Here is a 23,396-nt window from a genome sequence, read left to right as displayed (position 1 = left end):
TTGGCTTATCCTCTCACCTGTTGCTGGTCATTTGGTTTGCTACCATTTTGGGGCTATTACAGAGTTGCTATGAACATCTGTGTACAGGTTTTTGTATGAACATATGCCTTCAGCTCTCTTCAGTAAATACCAAGAAGTGGAACGAATGAGTCACCTGGCAGGTTTACACTTAACATTTAAGAAAATGCTAATTAGTTTTTAAAGTACCCCCCAAAAAAGGAATACCAATTTATATCTCCCCCAACCCAGTAGTGTATGAGAGTTCCCATTACTCCACATTCTCCCAAACCCTTGATATGATCAGTCTTTCTAATTTTAGCCAATCTATTGGGTATGGTTTCTCATTGTGGTTTCTCACTGTGTTTTAATTTGGATTTCTCTGATGAATAATTTTAGCAGCATTTCATGTAATTATTTGCCATCACTGTATCTTCTTTGATGATATACCCATTTGAATAATCATTTGCCTATTTAAGTTCAAGCACCATTTAGTGAAAAGATCATTCTTTCCCCACTACCTTGACACTTCGTTAAAATTGCTTGTTGTATAGGTCTATTTCTGGACTCTATCCTGTTCCAGCGATCTATCTTTATGTCAATACATGTTGTTTTGATTATTATGGCTTTAGAATCAATCTTGAAGTCCAGTAGTATAAGTCCTCCAACTTAGTTCTTTTTCAAAGTTGTTTTGGCTATTCTAGGTTCATTATATTTCCCTATGAATTCAAGAATCTGTTTGTCAATTTCTTCCCAAAAAAGCCTGAGATTTTTACTGGGATCACATTGAATCTAAAGATCATTTTGAGGGAGGACTGAGATCTTACCAATACTGAATCTTCTAGCTCATTAACATCTCTCTCCATTTATTTAGAATTTAATTTCTCTCAGAAATGTTTTGAATTTTCAGTCTCACACCTTTTGTCAAATTTATCCCTAGTTTTATAATTCTAATGCTATTATAAATAGTATTGATATTAATTTCAATTATCATTTGTTCATTGCTGCCATGTAGTAATACAATTGACTTTTATATATTGCCCTTTTATCCTACAACCTTACTAAACTCATTTTTTGTAGATGCCTTGGGATTATCTACATCAATTAGCATGTTTTCAAATAGAGTTTTACTTCCACCTTTCCAATCTGGATACCTGTTATCTCTTGTCTTGCCTATTGCATGGGGTAGAATTTCTAGTAAAATGTTGAAAAGAATTAGTGAGAATGAACATATACTTGCCTTGTTCCTGATTATGATTAAGTATAATATTAGCTGTAAGTTTTTCATAAATACCCTTTATCAGGTTGAGAGAGTTTCCCTGTATTCATAGTTTGAGTTTTTAGCAGGAGTGGGTATAAGATTTTGTCAAATGCTTTCTCAGCATCTGTTGATATGGTAAATTATTTTGATTGATTTTCAAATGTTAAAGAAACCTTATATTCCTGGGGAAATTCCACTTGTTCATAATATCTTTTTGGATTACATTTGCTAAAATTTTTTTGAGAGATGCAAAAATTCTTACAAAATTATACAAAATTTAGCATCTATGTGCATGAGAGATACTGGTCTGTTGTCTTCTCCTTTCAATATATTGGTCTGGGTTTACTATCAGAGTAATGCTGGCTTCATAGAATGAATTGGAAAGTATTTTCTGCTCTTCAATTTTCTGCAAAAGTATGTGTAAATTTCATGGAGGTTAAATAACATGTTACTAAGCAATGAACAAGTCAACCATGAAATCAAAGAAGAAATCAAAATTACATGGGTACAAATGAAAATGAAAACACAATGATCTAAAATCTTTGGGATTCAGCAAAAGCAGTTCTAAAATGAAAGTTTATAGCAAAATAGGTGTACCTCAAGAAACAAGAAAAATCTCAAAGAAACAACCTAACCTTACACCTAAAGGAGCTAGAAAAAGAACAACAAAGAAAACGCCAAATTAGCAGAAGGAAGGAAATAATAAAGATTAGAGCAGAATTAAATGATACCGAAACTAAAAACAAAAGAAAACAATAGATCAAATCAATGAAACCAGCAGCTGGTTCTTTGAAAAAAAAAAATCAGTAAAACTGATAAAACTCTAGTCAGACTCATCAAAAAGGAGAGAGGACTCAAATAACCAAAATCACAAATGAAAGAGAAGAAATAAAAACTGACATCACAGAAACACAATTATAAGAGAATATTATGAAAAGTTATATGCCAACAAATTAGACAACCTAGAAGAAATGAATAAATTCCTAGAAACATATAATCTACCAAAACTGAAGCAAGAAGAAATATAGGGCGCCTGGGTGGCTCAGTTGGTTAAGTGACTGCCTTCGGCTCAGGTCATGATCCTGGAGTCCCAGGATCGAGTCCCGCATCGGGCTCCCTGCTCAGCAGGGAGTCTGCTTCTCCCTCTGACCCTCCCCCCTCTCATGCTCTATCTCATTCTCTCTCTCAAATAAATAAAATCTTTAAAAAAAAAAAAAAAAAAAAAAAAGAAGAAATATAAAATTTGAACAGACTGATTACCAGCAATGAAATTAAATCAGTAATCCAAAAACTCCCAACAAACAAAAGTCCAGGACCAGAAAGCTTCACAGGCAAATTCTATCAAACATTTTTAAAAGATTTAATACCTATTTTTCTCAAACTATTCCAAGAAAATAGAAGAGGAAGGAAAACTTCCAAATTCATTCTATAAGCATTACCCTGATACCCAAATCAGATAAAGACTTTACAAAAAAAGAGAACTACGGGTGAATATCTCAGATGAACATAAATGTAAAAATCCCCAACAAAATGCAAAAATCCTCATCAAAATACTAGCAAACTGAATCCAACCATACATTAAAAAAAATCATTTGCCATGATCAAGGAGATTTATTCCTAGGATACAAAGTGGTTCAATATTCACAAAACAATCAACATGATGCATCACATCAATAAGAGAAAGGATAAAAACCATATGATCAGGGCGCCTGGGTGGCTCAGTCGTTAAGCGTCTGCCTTCGGCTCAGGTCATGATCCCAGAGTCCTGGGATCGAGCCCCACATCGGGCTCCCTGCTCCGCGGGAGGCCTGCTTCTCCCTCTCCCACTCCCCCTGCTTGTGTTCCCTCTCTCGCTGTGTCTCTCTCTAATAAATAAATAAAATCTTAAAAAAAAAAAAAAACCCATATGATCATTTCAGTAGATGCAGAAAAAGCACTGGACAAAAAAACCCTCAACAAAGTAGGTTTAGAGGGAACATATCTCAACATAATAAGGGCCTTATATGAAAAACCCACAGCTAACATCATCCTTAATGGAGGAAATCTGAGAGATTTTCCCATAAGGTCAGAACATGACAAGGATGTCCATTCTCACCACTTTTATTCAACATAGTACTGGAAGTCCTAGCCACAGCAATCAGACAAGAAAAAGTAATAAAAGGCATCCAAATTGGTAAGGAAGGAATAAAACTTCCACTACTTGCAAATGACATGATGCTATATACAGAAAACCCTAAAGATGCCACCAAAAATCTACTAGAATTGATCAATGAATTCAGTAAAGTCACAGGATGCAAAATTAATGTACAGAAATCTGTTGTATTTCTATACACCAATAATGAAGCAGAAGGAGAAATTAAGAGAACAATCCCATTTATAATTGTACCACAAATAATAAAATATCTAGGAATAAATTTAGTTAGAGAGGTGAAAGACCTGGACTTTGAAAACTATAAAACACTGATGAAAGAAATTGAAGACAACACAAAGAAATTCCATGGAAAGACATTCCATGTTCATGGATTGGAAGAATTGTTAAAAAGTCTATACTACCCAGGGGTGCCTGGGTGGTTCAGTCAGGTGGGCAACCGACTCTTAATTTCAGCTTGGGTCATGATTTCAGGGTAGTAGGATCGAGCCCTGTGTCAGGCTCTGTACTCAGCAGGGAGTCTGCTTGAGATTCTCTCTCTCCCACTGCCCCTCCACCCGCATGCATGTTCTCTCCCTCTCTCTCTCAAATAAATAAATCTTTTTTTAAAAAGTCTATACTACCCAAAGCAATCTACAGATTTAATGCAATCCCTATCAACATATCAACAGCATTTTTCACAAAAGTAGAACAAACAATCCACAAAAGATCCCAAATAGTCAAAGCAATCTTGAAAAAGAAAAACAAAACCGGAAGTATCACAATTCTAGACTTTAAGTTATATTATGAAACTGTAGTAATCAAAACAGTATAGTACTGGCATAAAAACAGACACACAGATCAGTGGAACAGAATAGAAAACCCAGAAATAAACCCACAATTATATAGCCAATTAATCTTTGACAAAGGCGGAATAAGTATTCAATGGGAAAAAGTCTCTTCAACAAATAGTTCTGGGAGAACTGGACAATGACACACAAAAGAATGAAACTGGACCACTTCCTTATACCATACACAAAAATAAACTCAAAATGGGTTAAAGAACTAAATGTGAAACATGCAACCATAAAAATCCTAGAAGAGGGCGCCTGGGTGGCTCAGATGGTTAAGCGTCTGCCTTCGGCTCAGGTCATGATCCCAGGGTCCTGGGATCGAGTCCCACATCGGGCTCCCTGCTCCTTGGGAGCCTGTTTCTCCCTCTGCTTCTCTCTCTCTCTCTCATGAATAAATAAATAAAATCTTTAAAAAAAAAAAATCTTAAAAAAAAAAATCCTAGAAGAGAGCACAGGCAGTAATTTCTCTGACATTGGCTGTAGCAACATCTGTCTAAATATGTCTCCTGAGGCAATGGAAACAAAAGCAAAAAAAACTATTGGGACTACATCAAAATAAAAACCTTTTGCACAGCAAAGGAAACAATCAACAAAACTAAAAGGCAACCTACTGAGTGGGGAAGATATTTACAAATGACATATCTGACAAAGGTTTACTACCCAAAATATATAAAGAACTTACACAACTCAACACACAAAAAAACAAATCATCTAATTTAAAAATAGGCAGAAGACATGAGCAGACATTTTTCCAAAGAAAATAGATATATAGACACATGAAAAGATGCTCATCATCGCTAATCATCAGGGAAATGCAAAACAAAACTATAATGAGGTATCACCTCACACCTGTTAGAATGGCTAAAATCAACAACATAAGAAACAGTAAGTGTTGGCAAGGATGTGGAGAAAAAGGAACCCTCTTGCACTGCTGGTGGCAATGCAAACTGGGCAACCACTGTAGACTACAGTATGGAGGTTCCTCAAAAGTTTAAAAATAGAACTACCCTACAGTCTGGTAATTACACTACTGAATATTTACCCAAAGAATACAAAAACACTCATTCAAAGGGATACGAGCACCTCTATGTTTATTGCAACATTATTTACAATAACCAAATTATGAAAGCAGTCCACATATCCACTGAAAGATGAATGGATAAAGAAGGTGTGGTATACATATACACTGGAATATTACTCAGCCATAAAAAAGAATGAAAGCTTGCCATTTCAACCAACATAGATGGAGCTAGAAAGTATAATGCTAAGCGAAGTAAGTCAGAAAGACGAATACCATATGATTTCATTTATATGTGGAAGTTAACATAACAAATGAACAAAGGAAAAAGAGAAACCAAGAAACAGACTCTTAACTATAGACACCTGATGGCCACCAGAGGGGAGGTGGGTGAGGGAATGGGAGAAATAGGTGATGGGGAATTAAGGAGTGCACTTGTCCTGATGAGCACTGAGTAATGTATAGAAGTGTTGAATCACTATACTGTACACCTGAAACTAATATAACACTGTATGTAACTATACTGGAATTAAAATTTAAAAATAAAACTAATAAACTTAAGAAAAATTAAAAAATGGTTATTTATTCCTTAAATGTTTGGTAGCATTCTCCCAGAAAAACCATCTGGGCCTGGAGTTTTCTTTGTGGGAAGATTTTTAACTGCAAATTCAATTTCTTTAATAAATATATGGCTATTCAGGATTTTTAAATTTCTTCCTGAGTGAGCTTCAGTAATTTAGTCTTTTAAGGAATTTTTCCATTTCATCTAAGTATTCAAATGTATCGGCATAGTTGTTCATGGTATGACCTCCTTATTCCTTTTAATATCTTCAGAATAGTAATGTAACCTGATATTAATAATGTGTGTCTTCCTTTATTCTGACTAGTTTACCTAGAGGCTTATCAGTTTTATTTTTCTCAAAAAAAAATCAGCTTTTGGTTTCCTTGATTTCTGTTGTTCCCCATTTTTCTGTTCCATTGATTTCCACCCTAATCTATCATTTCTTTTCTTCTGCTTACTTGGGGTTTCATTTGCTCTTCTTTTCCTAGTTTTCTTAAGGTTGGAAGCTAAAGTCATTAATTTGAGACCTTACTTTTATTCTAATATGGGCCTCGAGGGCTATAAATTTCCTGCAAACTTTTGCTTTAGCTGCAACCCACAAGGATATTTTACTGTCCCTCTTCCACCTTATAAGACAGATATAAACCCCATGGAGACAGAATTTTCATATTTTGAATTTCAGTTTGTGCACGTTTCATATTTTCCAGGTCTCCCCTAAATCAGCTCATGCTTTCCTCTACCTCTTAGACTTATGGAAAGTAGTTAGAGTAAGTATCGTTACTATTGTTTTAATGTTCTTATATACTAGTTCTATCATCTGTATCATTTGGGGGTCTTTTCTAATTTATTGGTTTTTCTCCTCATTATAGGTCATGTTTTCTGCTTCTCCACATGCTTGCTAACTTTTGATTGGTTATAAGACATTGCAAGTTTTACCTGGTTGGGTACTGGATATTCTTGTATTCTTTTTTTTTTTTTAAAGATTTTATTATTTATTTGAGAGGGAGAGTGAGAGAGAGAGAGAGAACAAGAGGGGGGAGCGGGAGAGGGAGAAGCAGACTCCCTGCCAAGCAGGGAGCCCGATGCGGGACTCGATCCAGGGATTCCAGGATCATGACCTGAGCCGAAGGCAGTCGCTTAACCAAGTGAGCCACCCAGGCGCCCTCTTGTATTCTTTTAAATATTCTTGAACTTTGTTCTGTGATGCAGTTAAGTTACTTGACAATGAGTTTGATCCTTCAGGCTTGCTTTTAAGTTACGTTTGGTAGGACCAGAGCAGCCTTTAGTCTAGGGCTAAGTTTACCTCACTACCAACACAATTACTTTCTGGGCACTACACCCAGTATCCAGTATATTACAAGGTTTTTCCTCTGGCTGTGAGAACATGAACTATTCCTGGCCCTGTGTGAATGCTAGGGATTATTCTGCCTGCTCCTTTCTGATGGCTCTTTTGCCGTCCTTGGTTAAGTATCTTTATAAGCATGAGATTAGTGCTCAGCTGAAGACTTGAAGGGCATCTGCTACAGATCCGCAAAGCCTCTGCGTCCAGCTCTTCCGTCACCAGTAGTCTCCTCCCCTGCAAATCCCAGCTGCGTTGGCCTCCCCAAATTCACAACTCTGTCTTCCCAGTGCAGAGAGACCACCGGTGTCTATTTGGCTTACCTCTCCCTATGGAACCTGGAAGTTGGTTCTACGTAGTAAACTGGATGATCAAAGGGTTCATTCTGTGTCCCTTCTCTTGGGGCTGTCCTGTGTGGTTTGTTGTCCAATGTCCAATGTCTATTTTGTACATTCTCTAGTTTTTCTTTTTTTCTTTAAGGTGGGAAAGTAGATTCTGTCCCTATTTTTAATGTAATGCTATAAATAATCCAGAACAACAACAACAACAAATGCCCACATCTTCAAATGTCTAAAACCTAGCACAGAAAAGACCCCTCTCTCCTGACAGGGGAAATTTTCCAATAGAAACAGAATCCCATTTTCCTAAACCCATTTGACAACTGTTATGACTACCAAGTGAGAAAGGAACTTTGTTAAAAGAAGATTTCCTAAATGGAGATTTACTGTAAACAAATTCTACTCAATTTACCACCACAAGTGGTAATTACCTCACATGCCTGACTCACCCTCTGTAATTCTCTTACTACGGGCAGTTCTGTCAGATGCTGCAGGAGGAACACCATAGCCTTAGTCTCTCCCATTTGCACAGATGATGCTTCTAGCTTTCACAACACAATATGATGTCTCGGAGGCTAAACTGACGGTAAGGAGCCTTGCCAAACAGAAGGCTTTATACTGCAAGTGTTGTAACAAGAAGCAAATGGCTTTCCAAGGAGCACTTAGCTGTACAGAAAAGAGTTCCAAATTATTTCTGAAAGTAAGAGAAGCCCCATAATCCAGCATTTGATGATCCTCCGAGGCCAAGGTGGGAATGCACTTTTCAAGCAAATCCCCCTTTAAGAGAGGCAGAAATGGCAGCACACATGTGAAGTAAGGTCTGTAGGTGGGTTCAAAGAGACCAGGAAAAGTTGATTTTCTTCCATGATCACTTTCAAATGTCTCAGTGGGACATCACTTTAATCACTGAAGTAAGCTCGGCCCTTGTATTATGTTGTAAAAGGTGAATGGGAACAAATATCAAGAAGGTGCCAGAAGTCCCAGAGCATTTAGGAATCTTCTTGGCTTTCCCTACAATTTTCATTTGCTCAACAATTGACCATTTCTATTCACAAATTGTTTTCCTGAGCTGGGGTCGAGAGTGCATGGGGTCTAAGGAAAATGTCCTGCCAGGCAGGTAGGGCCAGATTAAAACCCAACTTGGCAGTACCCAAAGGTTGTCTACAGGGTCTCTGTACCTCTCATGACCTTCAGATGCCTTCTTCGTTCCACCCTCCCCCCTCCGTCAAGACTTACCCCAGACCCAGCCATCTATCTCCATGCTCTATACCAGGGCTACTCAAAGTGCGGTATGTACCAGTCCACAGAGATAAGTAGGGATTGAGGGCAGACACTGGGAAACTCTTACAGCAAATGACAGAGTAATTTTAAATCAATTTAATGTAATAACAAAAAACTAGCACTTGTATTTTGCACTTTTACTTCATTTTTTCTAGTAATTTATTTTTATTATATTTTATAAAAGTAACTGTCTATAATAATTTGGAAATTAAAAAAGAGAGACCTGATCCTTCACCACAAATAGCTTGAGAAGCACTGTTTCCCTTTCCCCTTCATCAAATCTAGTGCCAATGTCCAAGAGTACATGGGGGTGTTAGACACACAGAAAAGTATAGGCTACAGAAGGAGAGGTCAACTGGTCCCAAAATGTAGCCACAGGATCTGCACTGAGTTTTAGCCTCAGGAACTGCTGCTCTGTCTGATTTAAAATAAAGCAGCATGATACGATCCCACAGATTCCTATTGTTTCTAACATGAAAGTTCTAAGGTTGGATAAAATCTACGTAGTAAAGCCCCATACGATGCCCAAATGAAGTTAGCTGTAAGTCATCAGTTGAGGATTAAAACTTGCATATACATATCATTTCAAAAGAAATCAACCAACAAGAGTAAATAGCTAAGCAAAGCAATTAACACTGGGGATAGCAGCTGGACCAAATACCAGGTAGACAGTAAACTGAACAGTGTGAACACTACATAGAAACTTAGAAATGTGTACAAAATAGCACCATTGTATTTATTGCAGCAATGTTTATAATGTCAAAAAAAAAAAAAAACCCTGTGATTAAGTAAAGGTCCATCAATAAGGAAATGGTTGAACAATTTAGACAATGTCCTCACTCAAAAGATTGAGTTAGATCTCTCCTAGTTGACCTGGAGGTATTTCACAGCATTTTGAAAAGTAAAAAAGGAAGACACAGAGAAGTATTTGTATATTATGTATCCCAATTTTTAAATGGGGGAGGAGGAGAAAGCTTATCTTTGTGGATATTGAAGGTGAGGTATTATTTTATAAGATTATTAGATAGAAGAAGGTATGAAGTCTATCCTCCGGCAAGATTAGCTACTTGGTGTTGGGGTGGAAGGTTCAATCAAGTAATGAGATCAAAGCAAGCCTCTTTCAAAGTCTTTATATTTTCTAACATAAGCTGCCAGACCGTTTATGTAAAATGACACATACAAGCCTGCGTGTGCCTGGGTATCTCTCTCTATAAGTATGTGTGTGTGCATATATCTACCTACCTACCTACCTACACCCGTGTCTATCTACCTGTCTACCTACCTATATCTATCAAGAGCTGTCTGTCTGTCCATCTATCTACAGAGAGCTGTTAAAGATTGGTCACCAAAGTTATGGTGGTCATCTTGCCCAGGCACAGGGGAGAATCCTGGTGATTTTTTTCTCCCTTATATGTTTCTCTCTTGTTTGGATGTTTACAACAACCAGGTATTACTTATATATAAGAAAAGAGCAGCAATGCTACAACACTCACTTGTATCGTCGACACCTCCCTCATTTCCCACCTCCAAGCCCTGTGTTTCGTTCGGGTCCGGCCCTTCCTCCCTGGTCCTGCGCACCAAGTCAGTCCAGGCTCTCACTGTCCTGGGCCCCTGCCTCTGTCTCTCCCCTCTCCAGCCAATCCTCCACATGGACGCCAGAGTGACCTTGATGGAACACCTATCTGTCCATGACGCTCCCCCGCCTGCACCTCTTCTAGGCTGCTCGGTGCCCTGAGGGGTGGTTCTCGGCCCAGGTGTGCAGTGTAATCTCTGGCACAGCACGGCCCTCCTCGACCGTGCGCACCTCCCTCTGCTCTTCTCCCGCACCGTCTGCATAATGTATGCCCATCCCTGAAGACGCGCTCCAACACCGTTTCCTTCTGCAACCACTCCAGCGTCTCTGCTGCTTTCCCACAGTCCTCTGTACATACTCTATTAGACCACTGATCATTCTTTTCAATGATTTGTTTTCTCCCTCTTCCTCCCTACACTATGAACTACTGGAAGGCAGGACTGTATCTTCAATGTCTTTACCAAATGAATAAATGAAATCAATGAATGAATGAGTCTGAAAAAGCAAAGCAGTAAATATAAATGCACATCAACCATGCCTGTATAAACAATGAACAAAGGCTGCAAAGTAAGTATTTTAAAGTTCATTTTTTTCTTTTCCAGCAAAGTGGCTTGAGCCGCTTTTTAAATTACTGCCAGAAATTCAGTCAGTGAATAATTTATTTTCAAGTTACCAAAAGTTAACTACACTTTAAATCCCTATAAAATGAAACAGAAGTCAGAAAGAAAGCCATTTCCCCTTCTTAAGTAAAATAAGTTCAGTGCTGTTCTTCATTCTATGCCAGTTCTAGAAACAGCAACTCTCCCCCATAAAACACAGCCCAGCTGTGTGGCTACTTACTGGAGTTGAGGAGGACCATGGCCTTGACACAGAGATACTCTTTGTGTTGGAGTTTTAACTCACGGAACCTTGAAGTTGTTGCCAAGAGCATGTCGAAGATTTCCAGAATTCCTTCTACGCATTTCCCCTCATCCCTACAAAAGTTCATTTGGAAATTTAAGAAACATGCAGCACTAGGCAACCATCAAAAGTAATAAGGAGTATTTTCTTGTTAATCTCAAATTTCATCTTGTACATCCTTTAACAAAATGGTAATGAAAGCACCTCCAGTGACACGAAATTATTAGGATTATCTTCATATAGAGAGGACAGGGAACTTTCCCTAAATTCCAAAAGCAAACATTTGAATAAATACTATTTAGGCAAAAATGTGCATTGGAAATACACTTCCCTTCTACCTGTTCACCAAATGTTTTCTTTAACGGAATACCATTTCTGTTGATTATTTTCAATCTAAACCATTTCAGCCAACCAGCCAGAGTTATGACACATATTGCTAAAATGAGACATTCCATGTTCCCATCAGAAGACTCTGAAGTGCTAATGAGGAAGACTGAATGTTTACCGAAGCAAATGCCCTAAGAAGAAACAACCTTCACATCTACGGCTTAACTCACTCCCCGGTGGTCATTTAGAAACTGGTGAGGCAACTAAGAGACATTTAACATAACTTGAAAAAAAGCTAGTCTGGGGGCGCCTGGGTGGCTCAGTCATTAAGATTCTGCCTTCGGCTCAGGTCATGATCCCAGGGTCCGGGGATTGAGCCCCGCATCCGGCTCCCTGCTCGGCGGGAAGCCTGCTTCTCCCTCTCCCGCTCCCCCTGCTTGGATTCCCTCTCTCTCGCTGTGTCTCTCTCTGTCAGATAAATAAATAAAATCTTTAAAAAAAGAAAAAAAGCTAGTCTGATACACCAAGAAATCACAATTAGAGGAGACGGATTAGAACGAGGAAAGGAAGGTAGAAAGGGAGACATGAACATTTTTGACTTGCCAAAGATTATTTTTAAGCAAAACTTTTAGACAAACTTTGAACCATATAATCAAAATTCTTTTGAACACTCACAGAAATGAATTTTTATGCATACTTTTGAAGGAAATTACTTGAACTGTATTTAGAAAATACCAGCTTCAATTCACTCCAGCCAGACACACATTATTCTGCCTCACTGCTCCCCCAAAAAACTTCTATTGTCATCAGTCGTAGTCCTTGGAAGCCCTTGACAAGCAGTTAGATGATTTTGCCTTGAAACTCATTTGCGTCTCAACACCTGCAGTGCAGGATGAAGGAGAGCCTGGCAGCAGTGGGCGTCTGCCAGTTTCATCTTTAGTCTCCCCCGCAGCCCCTGAAGGGGACCTGAGATCTTTAGAGAACTGGCTGCTCCACTCCTTCCTTCCCCCAGCCCCAAGCCAGGACATTTCTAGTGATGGTGGCGGCTGGGGAAAGGGTCTCTGTGGAACCCAGCGGACACCAGTGGGAACCACGATGCTGGTGCAGCCTTTCCGACCGGGTTCTCTGTGAGGGCAGCAGCTTGCCAGGACCCTGCGTCCCATAGCATTCAACGCCCCCGCCACCCCCCCCCCAGACTCACCTACACAAAGCTACCAGCAAGAAAATTGTGAGTTCCAAACAAAACTGGTAACTTCTGCAACCACCTGAGGCTTTCTGAAAATGCACAGGTTAAGTGATAAAACACCAATGCCCCCCTGGAAGTCACTCACAGAGAAAGGCTACCTTGGAGAATCAGAGCCCTGGGCGAGGGGTGCCGAAACCCGTAGGAAACCGCCAACCTTCCTCAAGTCCTGTCCTCCCCACCTCCTCTGCTCCGGGCTGTCCCAGGCAGCCTGTGGCAAGTGCCCAGTGAGGACAACGTATGCTGTGCACATAGCAGATGCACAAGAAATACCTGTGCACCAAATGCCCCCCATGCCGCATAATCAAATCACTGTGCTTGGGGACAATTAATTACTGAAAATTGTCATTGTTGGGCTTGAGGACATCTGACACCGAGAAAAGCTGGTTCTAAAATATCTTGGGGCCGGGGGGGGCACCTGGCTGACTCAATCCGTAGAGCATGCGACTCTTGATCTCAGGGCTGTAAGTTTGAGCCCCACAGTGGGTATAGAGATTACTTAAAAATAAAATCTTAAAAAAATAAATAAATAAAGTATCTCTGGGGACAAAAATCAAAAGCCCACCAAGTCCTGCATTGATTGTTTAATAGTTTGGCTCTTTACTTTTCTGTGAGATTCAGTCAGAGGTGGGGTCATGAACATGTAGGTGCACATGTACACACATGCACGCACATGCACACGCACACACCCTGCTCCCCAAATAGTATAAGAGGATTCATCTGAAATCAACCCTATTTTGCAGAGGTTGCCACTTGTACCAAAAAACACATCCCTGCGTATTGAAATTAGTAGCATTTCCTCCTTGAAATGCATGCCATTTTAAATGTAAATTCATATTTCAAAAATGGAGGGAGAGTTTATATTCTAGAGCATCCTAAGCCCTGAGAAATGCTCTAACTCACAATAATCAGAACATGCGTACCTCATGGAAAAAGTGAATCTCTAAACTAATTCTAAAGAACGAAGTCTGATTGCTTTTACCAGAGGTGTGATAGCCAACCACTTCATTCAAGGGTTGGCATGGTTAGAATATTTTTACTCACTTCAAAGGCTAGAGAAACCAAATATATTTTTTTAGGAAAGAAATGAAAAATATAGGAAATAAGGTACAATACCTCATAAATGACACCCTAATACAGTTCTGCCTGAAAAGAGTTTAAATAACACATTAATGAGATCTATTACACTTATTTCATAACTACAGAATGAAACTGAATTAGGAGTAAGAAATTAGGATAAGATTAAAAGATTTTAATTAAAGAGAGAGGACACATGATTTCAATGTTAAAATATCGAAACAATCTATAATCAAACCAACCCGCTCCCAGAAGCTTAACTTTTGCACGGCATTTGTCCATAAACTAGGGCTAAGCAAAAATAAAATTAGTAAGTACATGTGGAATGTCTTATTATGTGATAACCACTCCTTTATAAAAGGAAAAGCTTCTGTTTGATACCAAGGACAAAATGTTGAACGAGTGGACACCGCTTTGGGTGCACTATTTTGTGCCTACATACATACGCGCTAGGGGCACACACGTGGGCGTATGTAGACCACAGTTCACTTCCGGTGGGGGAGGGGGACACTGGGGTGCGGGGGCTCCAGGCTTAACACGCGGAGAGGACTTAAATATTAAACTGACGTGGAAATTACCTACATACAAAAAGGGAAATTTTAAAGTGAAAATTCTTTGGGAATCTTGAAATTCAATGCACAAATAGCTAACGTGAAAGCAAACTCAGTACATTCACAATACGATTCCAGGGAATTCCATAAACGTCCACAATGGGGTCCACACCCGGATCCAAACTCCCTCTGACTTTTTAATATGTAACATAAGACAGTTTCCTATTGATGCCAAGGACATCAATGTCTTAGCGTATATGATTTTTTTTTTTTTTAAGATTTTGTTTATTTATTTGACAGAGAGAGACACAGCGAGAGAGGGAACACAAGCAGGGGGAGTGGGAGAGGGAGAAGCAGGCTTCCCGCCGGGCAGGGAGCCCGACGCGGGGCTCGATCCCAGGACCCTGGGATCATGACCTGAGCCGAGGGCAGACGCTGAACAACTGAGCCACCCAGGCGCCCCTGAACTTTTTTTTTTTTTTAAAGATTTTATTTATTTATTTGACAGAGAGAGACACAGCGAGAGAGGGAACACAAGCAGGGGGAGTGGGAGAGGGAGAAGCAGGCTTCCCCTGGAGCAGGGAGCCCGATGCGGGGCTCGATCCCAGGACCCTGGGACCATGACCTGAGCCAAAGGCAGACGCTTAATGACTCAGCCACCCAGGCGCCCCGCATATATGATTTTTTTAAGCGAGCAGAAGCCCAGATTCTGTGGTAGATCTCCACATGAATTTGTAACTCTAGTGATTACTGAGAGAACCACCTTGTTTAGCAATAAGCTGAGGTAACCGGGTGTTTTGCTCTCATCCTGAACTGGTTCAAGTTTTCTCGCCACAGAAGCCTCAACAAGAACGAGGGACAACAGCAATTACTGTCTCAGGCTGTACAGCTGAGCTAATTTGGTTGTATTCACCAGCTTGTACTGTCATACCACCACTGGAAGGAACTCTCATAGGACAATCTGCCAAAAGACAGCGATTTTCAAACACTGTGCAAATTATTTATTCATGTTGCAGAAAAATCTCGTAGTACTTTTTTATGATGTGTAATCTCTGACTTTCTGAATAAAGAACATTTAGAGCATTTTTGAATAGGCAACCCCTCCAGAAACACGCGTTTACATAAAACAATATTCGTCTGGATCATACATGCATGAAGGAACTGAATTATCTTAGACTTGAAATTCTAGACATCACAAAGTTTATGTGTTGGCAATACTAGAGATCGCGACAAAAAATAACCATGATAGGTGCTATCAAAAATGCCAGCTCAATGTGAAGGCATTTACAACTCCAGAGACTCCTCTCCTATACTCAGATATACTAGATTTGTATGCAGTACAACACGATACTTTCAAATATTTATAAAAAGTAATGTGAGGGGAGGCTGGGTGGCTCAGTCAGTGAAGCATCCGACTCTTGATTCTGGCTCAGGTCGTGATCTCAGAATCATGGGATCAGGCCTCATGTCAGGCTCCACACTTAGCATGGAGTCTCCTGGTCCCTCTCCTTCTGCTCCTCCCCCTGCTCTCTCTCTCTCTCAAATAAATAAACAAACAAATAAAATCTTCAAAAAGTACTGTGAGTCTAGGGGCGCCTGGGTGGCTCAGTCGGTTAAGCGACCGCCTTCGGCTCAGGTCATGATCCTGGAGTCCCGGGATCGAGTCCCGCATCGGGCTCCCTGCTCGGTGGGGAGTCTGTTTCTCCCTCTGACCCTCCTCCCTCTCGTGCTCTCTGTCTCTCATTCTCTCTGTCTCAAATAAATAAATAAAATCTTTAAAAAAAAAAAAAAAAGTACTGTGAGTCTATTAAAATAATTTGTAAGAAAAATTACTTTTTTTTTCTTCTATTACTTAACCAAAAGGTAGGCCTAAAATTTGTCCAGGATGTGTGTCCATTTACAGTAACTTACATTTACAGGAATTAAAGAACCCAAACAAAGAGGAGAGTTAACTCTACTAAAAACCAGTCACTGAACATAAACATTAAATGTGACATCAATTTAGAAATCAACACAAAAAATAAAATAACTTAATCCCAGTGTCTGCAAATGTAATGACTAATCACGGGATGAAACTTCTTCCTAGCACTAACTTCTAGGAGAATTATATGTGTATATTTGTGTGTGTGTGTGTGTGTGTGGCTTCATTTGAACACCAAGTGGAACAGCATGTCCTGTTATACAGGTAACTACTGTTATATTTAAGAACATGCACTTCACAGCCAGCCCCAGCGTCCAGCTCCAGCATTTACCGCTCTGTAACTGCCGGCAAATTACCTAACCCTCCCCCCATTTCCATATCTGAAGAATAGGGATAATAATGGCGCTTACTCATTAAGGGCTGTTAAGAAAATGAAATGAGTTAACACATCAAGTGCATAAGATGGTGCCTAGCATATAGGCAATAGCTTGGCTATTTTGATTGCTACCAAAGGGTCTGGACTTCCAGAACCTTCTTCCATGGTTCAACACCTGGGCTTGCTCCTGCCACAGCCCAAGCTCCAGCTCTTGCCAAAGGCTCCGTTCTCCACCAAAACACCTCCGTTACTTAGAACAGTGCTCTTTGTCAACGTTGTCATCCAGGACAACAGGCAGAATGGGTGCTAAAATCTTGGGGTATCACTTTTTATCTGTGTAATATGTGCACAGGGGTCTTCTGATGATCCAAAGAAGTAATACCAAGGGTTGGGCACAGATGCTCTCCATCCGTATAATGGCATCCTTCTACTCTGTGCACAGAGTCCAATGTGACTGAACATTCTACTTTAGAACTGTTTCAAAATAAGGAACGTGGAAATCAATTTCCATCGAGATTTTCAACCTGCTCAAATATGTAACAAGAAAGTGTTCTATTTTTTGTACTAAAATTTTGAGTGTTGTATATTCTAGCTCTTCCTCCATGAAGAGTTCACCTGAATCGATTAAAAATGGGTTCCTTTTGGGGCACTTGGGTGGCTCAGATGGTTAAGCGTCTGCCTTCAGCTCGGGTCATGGTCCCGGGGTCCTGGGATCGAGCCCCGCGTCCTGCTCCTGGCTCAGCGGGGAGCCTGCTTCTCCCTCTGCCTCTGCCTCTTCCCCTGCTCATGCTCTCTATCTCTGTGTCTCAAATGAATAGGTAAAATCTTAAAAAAAAAAAAAAAAAATAGGTTCCTTTTCTGTGCCATCTTTAAAAGGAAACAAAATGTAATCGAATGATGGCATTGGTACTATCCTTCCCCAATTTCCATTACCTTTCATTTGGTTTTAATAACCATTCTTTCCACTGCTATTGTCAACAATGCTATAGAGTATATGCAGTTAGAGTCAAAGCACGTTAAAAGAAACTTTGCAGATTTGTAAGAATTCTATCACCTGTCTAGACAGAGATAGACACGGTCCCTATAAAGTGGAAACCAAACAGCAGGGCAATTTAAAATTATAAACTGAAAATGGAATTTTTAATGCAGAAAAATCTAAGTTGACTTGTACAGTTAGTAGCCACATTTCTGCAAGATATAGGCCCTGCTATGGCCTGGCCTGTAAATGCCGCCCCACAGGTCAGAATGAGTCACAGGACACTGAATCCTAGGACCCATGCTCTCCTTCTCCGGTTCTTGACCTGGATTAGGAGCTCATGACATTATCATCCTCTTAATTGCCCTTTTAGGTGTGAGATTTTAATTGTGGCACCCAGGACTCAAACAGGTCAGAGAGGAAACACGATGTATTTTTTTCTCACCTGTCCAGAACGAGGTCTGGAGCAAAGATGAGCTTGCCCGGGTGGTCAATGGAGCGCCACATCAGCCCCACCATCAGCACCTCCATCCAGCAGCTCTCCAAGAGGCGCACTTGGTCGTAGAGACTGAGCTCCACAAAGCCTAGGGAAAGCAAGAGGCTGTGAGACATATCCACTCTGCTCCTCAACTCCCTGTTTCTGTGAAAACAGAAGAGCAAGTTTTAACAAGCTATAAAAACACAAGCAATATAGGGAAACACTCAATATTTTAAAGATGTGGTTAAATGCTGACCTAAGGAAGGAAATTTTGAACTCAGAGTACGTAACTCACAATGTCCAGCCTTGGATGCCTTCTAGAGATGACCATATTCCTTTTAAGGTTTGCAAAGGACTATTAACTTGGGCTTACAGCTCCCCAGACAAATGCTAGGGAAGAACAGAAAGCTAGAACAGATCATTTTTAGTCATATTTTAAAAATTCCTCTGCACTGCTGAGAAAGATAATAGTCGGCTGCCAGCCAGAGGCTGCCTGTCTGGCCCAGTTCACAAGAGGGGCTGGGAGGGGTGGAGGGATGGGAATGGGGGGGGCAGGGAGTCCGGGACATGCAGAGAGAACAGCACCAGCCCCCTGCAGAAAGTCAAGGCTTCAGATGAAAGATATCTCCGATTGCTTAAAATTTCAGTGTTAGAATCATTCTTCTGAGTAGGAGCGCTGTCTCTAGGCTCTTCTATCCTGAAAAGCAAATGTAACAATCGAAGCAGGTCCCAATAGCCTGATAACCTAACAGCACGGATTGGTCCAAAAATCAGAAAGAAACAGGTAATATCTAGGGAGGTGAGCACTTTAAAAGCAAAGCAGAGATCACTGGTGCTTCCTCCACAAACCATGATAAAAAGAGAAGGCAGTGTAATATAAAAACTAACCAAACACATGGCCCAGGAGTGCAGTGGACTCTGGTTACGATCCCGGCTCAGCCCCATCCTAGCTAGTTACTCAGTCTCCTTTTAAGTCGATTATCTTACAGAAGAAATGGGAGTAACAAGGCCTACCCTCTGACAAGGCCCTGCAGGCAGCCTCAGCATCCTCATTTTACAGATGAGGAGACCACGGCACAGGAAGCACATGAGTGTGAGCAATATAACGCCTACATGCACAAAGGAGAACTGAATGGAGGGAGTCACAAATGGAAAGATGGCTCAGTCCTTCTCCAAAGTCACACCCTGTCCTAACATTGTATGCGTTCCAACCTCCCTTGCAGTTACAGACAATAAGCCTGCCCACAGGAGATTAGGCTTCTTATATTTGCAGCTATCCAACAAGGTCAAGGCTAGGTGATATTTTACTTTTTTTTTTTTTTTAATTTTGGAAAATGACTACCTGCCGAGAGAGGAAAGAAAATCACACCTTTAGACGATGCCTAAATTTTCTGAAAATTTGTTTAAAACACCAGGCTTAAAGAAGGACTAATGCAGCTCAAGAATTCAGTTTTGTTATGGCACAAAGAAGCTGCATGGCCTTCAATGATCATTAATTTCACCACCACTCTCCACATGGCGTCCTGAACACCAGTGTTTGGCATACGTGCAGCGCAACAGCTAGAGGAAGATGCCTCAGTATTGTCTCCTATGAAAAGAGCAGAGAAAATAACATGATTCTGGCTAAGGTGAAGATCTAGACTATCAAAACAAAACTAGAAACCAGAAGATCCGCAGGAAGCTCAGAAGGAATGGGCCCAAGCCAATGAATGACCCAAGAAATACTATTACACCAGGCCTGGGGTCCCACAGCTCTTCACCCCCAACTCCTCCTCACCCAGCTTCTCAGCAGTTTCCAGGCTTTATACTTCGTCTAAAGCGGTTGCGGCCTCCAGGCCATGGGAACTGTCCCTAGGGGTTTAGAACCTGGAGAGAGACTTCATTCTTAGATGACCGTAAATATGCACATGAAGGAACCCTTTCAGGAGGATGGGCTGCTTGCCATTCTGTGTTAGAATTCTAGATTCACTGTCACAGAAACACCGATTCAAATGATAACGAGGTGGTAATTTTAGCACAATGCAGTATTTCAGGTATATATTACAAACTGGCCTGACCCTAGAATTTCTTGCCCAAATGGTCACTTTTGGCCCACTTCTAGAGTCTGGGTGGGTTTTTTTCTTGGGTCTACCCTCTCAGACCACATCTCAGCATGAGAGGTGTCCAACAGGCTCGTGTGCATAGATGTGGCCACAGAGGATAGGGTGTGGACAAGGCCCTGTGGGATGGTTCTGGGGTGGGAAAAGAAGAGAGGTAGCCATGGAAGGAGTCTCACCAAATACCATTTTCTTGCACTACCGTGTCCAGTAGAGAACTCAGACGAGTCCAAGAACTCTAAGTTGAAGCCAGACCTTCTAAGACATGCTAAAGGCATGTATGTCAAGATAGTAAGAAAGAACATATCTCATTTAAAGATTATAAATCAAGCTGTCAAATTGTTACACAACCAGACATCATTTGTGGACCTCCATTTTGTACTCTTGCCCTATAAATGTTAGGGGCAGGCCTTTCTACCATAAATGAAAAGCTAAGATCCAGAAAGCTCTACCTGGAATTTTCTTGGCCCAGCCAATCATGTGCACCAGCTCCTTGTCGGCCAGCTTGGTCAGGGACATCATCATGGAGGCCTCGGTGAAGGGCGTGCTGGGGCGGCTCACGAGCACGTGGGGCGGCTCCGCCTCCAGTAGCGTGAGCACCAGCTGCTCCGGGCTCAGGGCGCTCAGCAGCAGCTCCTTCACTCGGGTCACAGGTCCACCATTTTTCGTGGCTTTGCTCAGGCAGTGCAGCTGCTCATCCGAACTTTTCTGCCTTCGCATAACACGGTACCCACACCTTTCTCTCCGGGAGCCTAAACCAGAGAGATAACACAGTACTTCCCCGTGGCTTCCCCAACCCAGCGTTCAAGTTCCCTGAGCCTCCAGGGCAAGAGTGAGGTAATGACCTGAGTCTATCCTCACAGTGTATCTGCCAACAGAAGCCCAATTTATTTCCTGAAACCTGTGGGGCAAGTACCAAAGATTATTACATTTGCGTCTATTTTAACAAAATCAAAATATGACTTTTTAGGGACAGTAGCCCAAATGAACTTAGGACTCCATTTCAAGATAACCTATGGATACTAAATCTATTTTCTTTTAAAGAGTGCTGACATACCTCGGTTTCCAAACCACAGAATTAGGAATTTTCTTCAGACAAAACATGGGGAAAAGTTAGGAACCGAACACTGATATTTACAAATAGTTATCAAATAATATACTCTTAAAATATATCCTTAAAATGTTTATGTGCATGTATGTGTGTTTACACATAGACATATGTATTCTTTTTACATATTTGTACAAATAAATACATTTCAAGCAATAATTTTTTTAAAAATCTGAAAAATATAGAAGAGTACAAATTTTGGCATAAATTCTTTTAGTTTTAATGCTTTTTATTTTTCCATATTTCATATGTGAAATTTGGATCACAGTATATATACACTATTTTTAACTTTTTTATTTTTATTAAAAATGTATCATCATACAATTTAAAAATCTATACAGCATTCTGTTTTATGAAGATAGCATCACTTTATCTAGTGTCCCCTGTCAATGGAAATCTAGGTTAGTCCTAATTTCTTTGCTAGTATTCATAGTACAGTGAAAATGCATCTTTGTACACACATCTAATTCATTCCCTAAAATAAACTCAAGAAGTCAAGTTGCTGAACCAAGGCATATACACACTTAAAATTTTGATACATATTAATAGGTTACCCTCTAAAACTATTTTAAAATTTATAATACAAACAATACTTTAAGGGGCTTATTTTCTCATAACACCATTGGGCAATAAAAGTCATATCTAATCTTTGCTAATCTGACAAGTGACTAAACAATCTCATTTTACTTTGTATTCTTTTAATTAGTAGCAAGGTTGACTAATATAATTGCCATACTTTGTATTTCTTTTACTTGTATATCGCCTGTTTATTTCTTTTGCCCTTTTCCTGCCTAATAACCTATAAGGTTTATCTAGTAACTATAGATAACTTTTATTATGTGCCGTATTTGTCTTATTATATATCTTTTAACTTTACTCATGGTATCTATTGTCCTAAGAGAGTTTAGTACACAGTCAAACCTGTCTTTTGTTTCACATCAAGATTATACAAATATTTTCTTGTATCTTCTTTAAGCACTTTTGTGGTTCAAATCTATTTGGAATTTTATGTGTGTTTGTATCATGTCATATTAATATTTCATGTTATGTTCTTCAAATGGATGAATAATTTTCCCAGTAGCATTTATTGCACAAGCTTTTCCCACTGATTTTTATACAATGCCTTGTCATTTAATAAATATATATAAAAGTATCTTCTTGGGGCGCCTGGGTGGCTCAGTCATTAAGCGTCTGCCTTCGGCTCAGGTCAGGATCCCGGGGTCCTGGGATCGAGCCCCACATCGGGCTCCCTGCTCAGCGGGAGGCCTGCTTCTCCCTCTCCCACTCCCCCTGCTTGTGTTCCCTCTCTCGCTGTGTCTCTCTCTGTCAAATAAATAAATAAAATCTTTAAAAAAAAAAAAAAAAAGTATCTTCTTCTGGGGGCACCTAGGTGGCTCAGTCAGTTAAGTGTCCAACTCTTGATCTCAGCTCAGGTCTTGATCTCAGGGTAGTGAGTTCAAGCTCTGTGCTGAAAAAGTATCTTCTTCTGGATTTTCTCTTCTGTTTCATATATATACATATATATATATACATGTGTGTGTATGTGTGTGTGTATATGTATATGGAGTGTGTGTGTATACACTTTTTTTTTTTTTTAACTCCTGTGCTGGTATCAATATGTTTTAGTTACTGTAGGTTTATGGGTCAGAAACACAATGGGATAATGCCTTTAAGATGGTGTGGTGAGGGAGAAACCTTTAATTTAGAATTATATTCCCAGCTGAACTATCATTCAAGAGGAGGATAAATTAAAGACATTTGAGTTAAGCAAAGATTAAAAAGATATATCACTCACAGCCCTTTTGAAATAACTACTGTGTTATTTGGAATGAAGAAAAATGAACCCAAGAGAAGCAATGAAATTCAATATGCAATGGCAAGAAAATAAATTGGTAAACATGAGAGGAAACCTAATAAACACAGAATGAATAAAATAATAATTAATTTTTGGAGGTACAGAAATAAAGTAAAACCAAATACTGGATAATAACA

At 40.0% G+C, this 23,396-nt stretch overlaps 1 protein-coding gene across 2 annotated transcripts in view; it reads right to left on the bottom strand.

Moving 5' to 3' along the window:
* The window catches only part of ESR2 (estrogen receptor 2), a 54,076-nt gene that overhangs the window by 8,895 nt on the left and 21,785 nt on the right, over nucleotides 1-23,396 (bottom strand). Inside the window, exons 4-6 of one of the 2 annotated variants that reach the window (XM_021701444.1) lie at nucleotides 20,749-21,048; nucleotides 18,168-18,306; nucleotides 11,192-11,325 (exon numbers count right to left, since the gene is read on the bottom strand). In XM_021701444.1, the coding sequence (XP_021557119.1) occupies nucleotides 11,192-11,325; nucleotides 18,168-18,306; nucleotides 20,749-21,048 (573 nt within the window). The remainder of the gene's footprint in view (nucleotides 1-11,191; nucleotides 11,326-18,167; nucleotides 18,307-20,748; nucleotides 21,049-23,396) is intronic. The other variant, XM_021701445.2, reaches the window with a different exon arrangement.

This window comes from Neomonachus schauinslandi, chromosome 9, assembly GCF_002201575.2.
Source record: "Neomonachus schauinslandi chromosome 9, ASM220157v2, whole genome shotgun sequence".
NCBI classification, from domain to species: Eukaryota; Metazoa; Chordata; class Mammalia; order Carnivora; family Phocidae; genus Neomonachus; species Neomonachus schauinslandi.
Note: the sequence above shows the minus strand (reverse complement) of the source record. Positions and strands in the feature narration are given on the sequence as shown.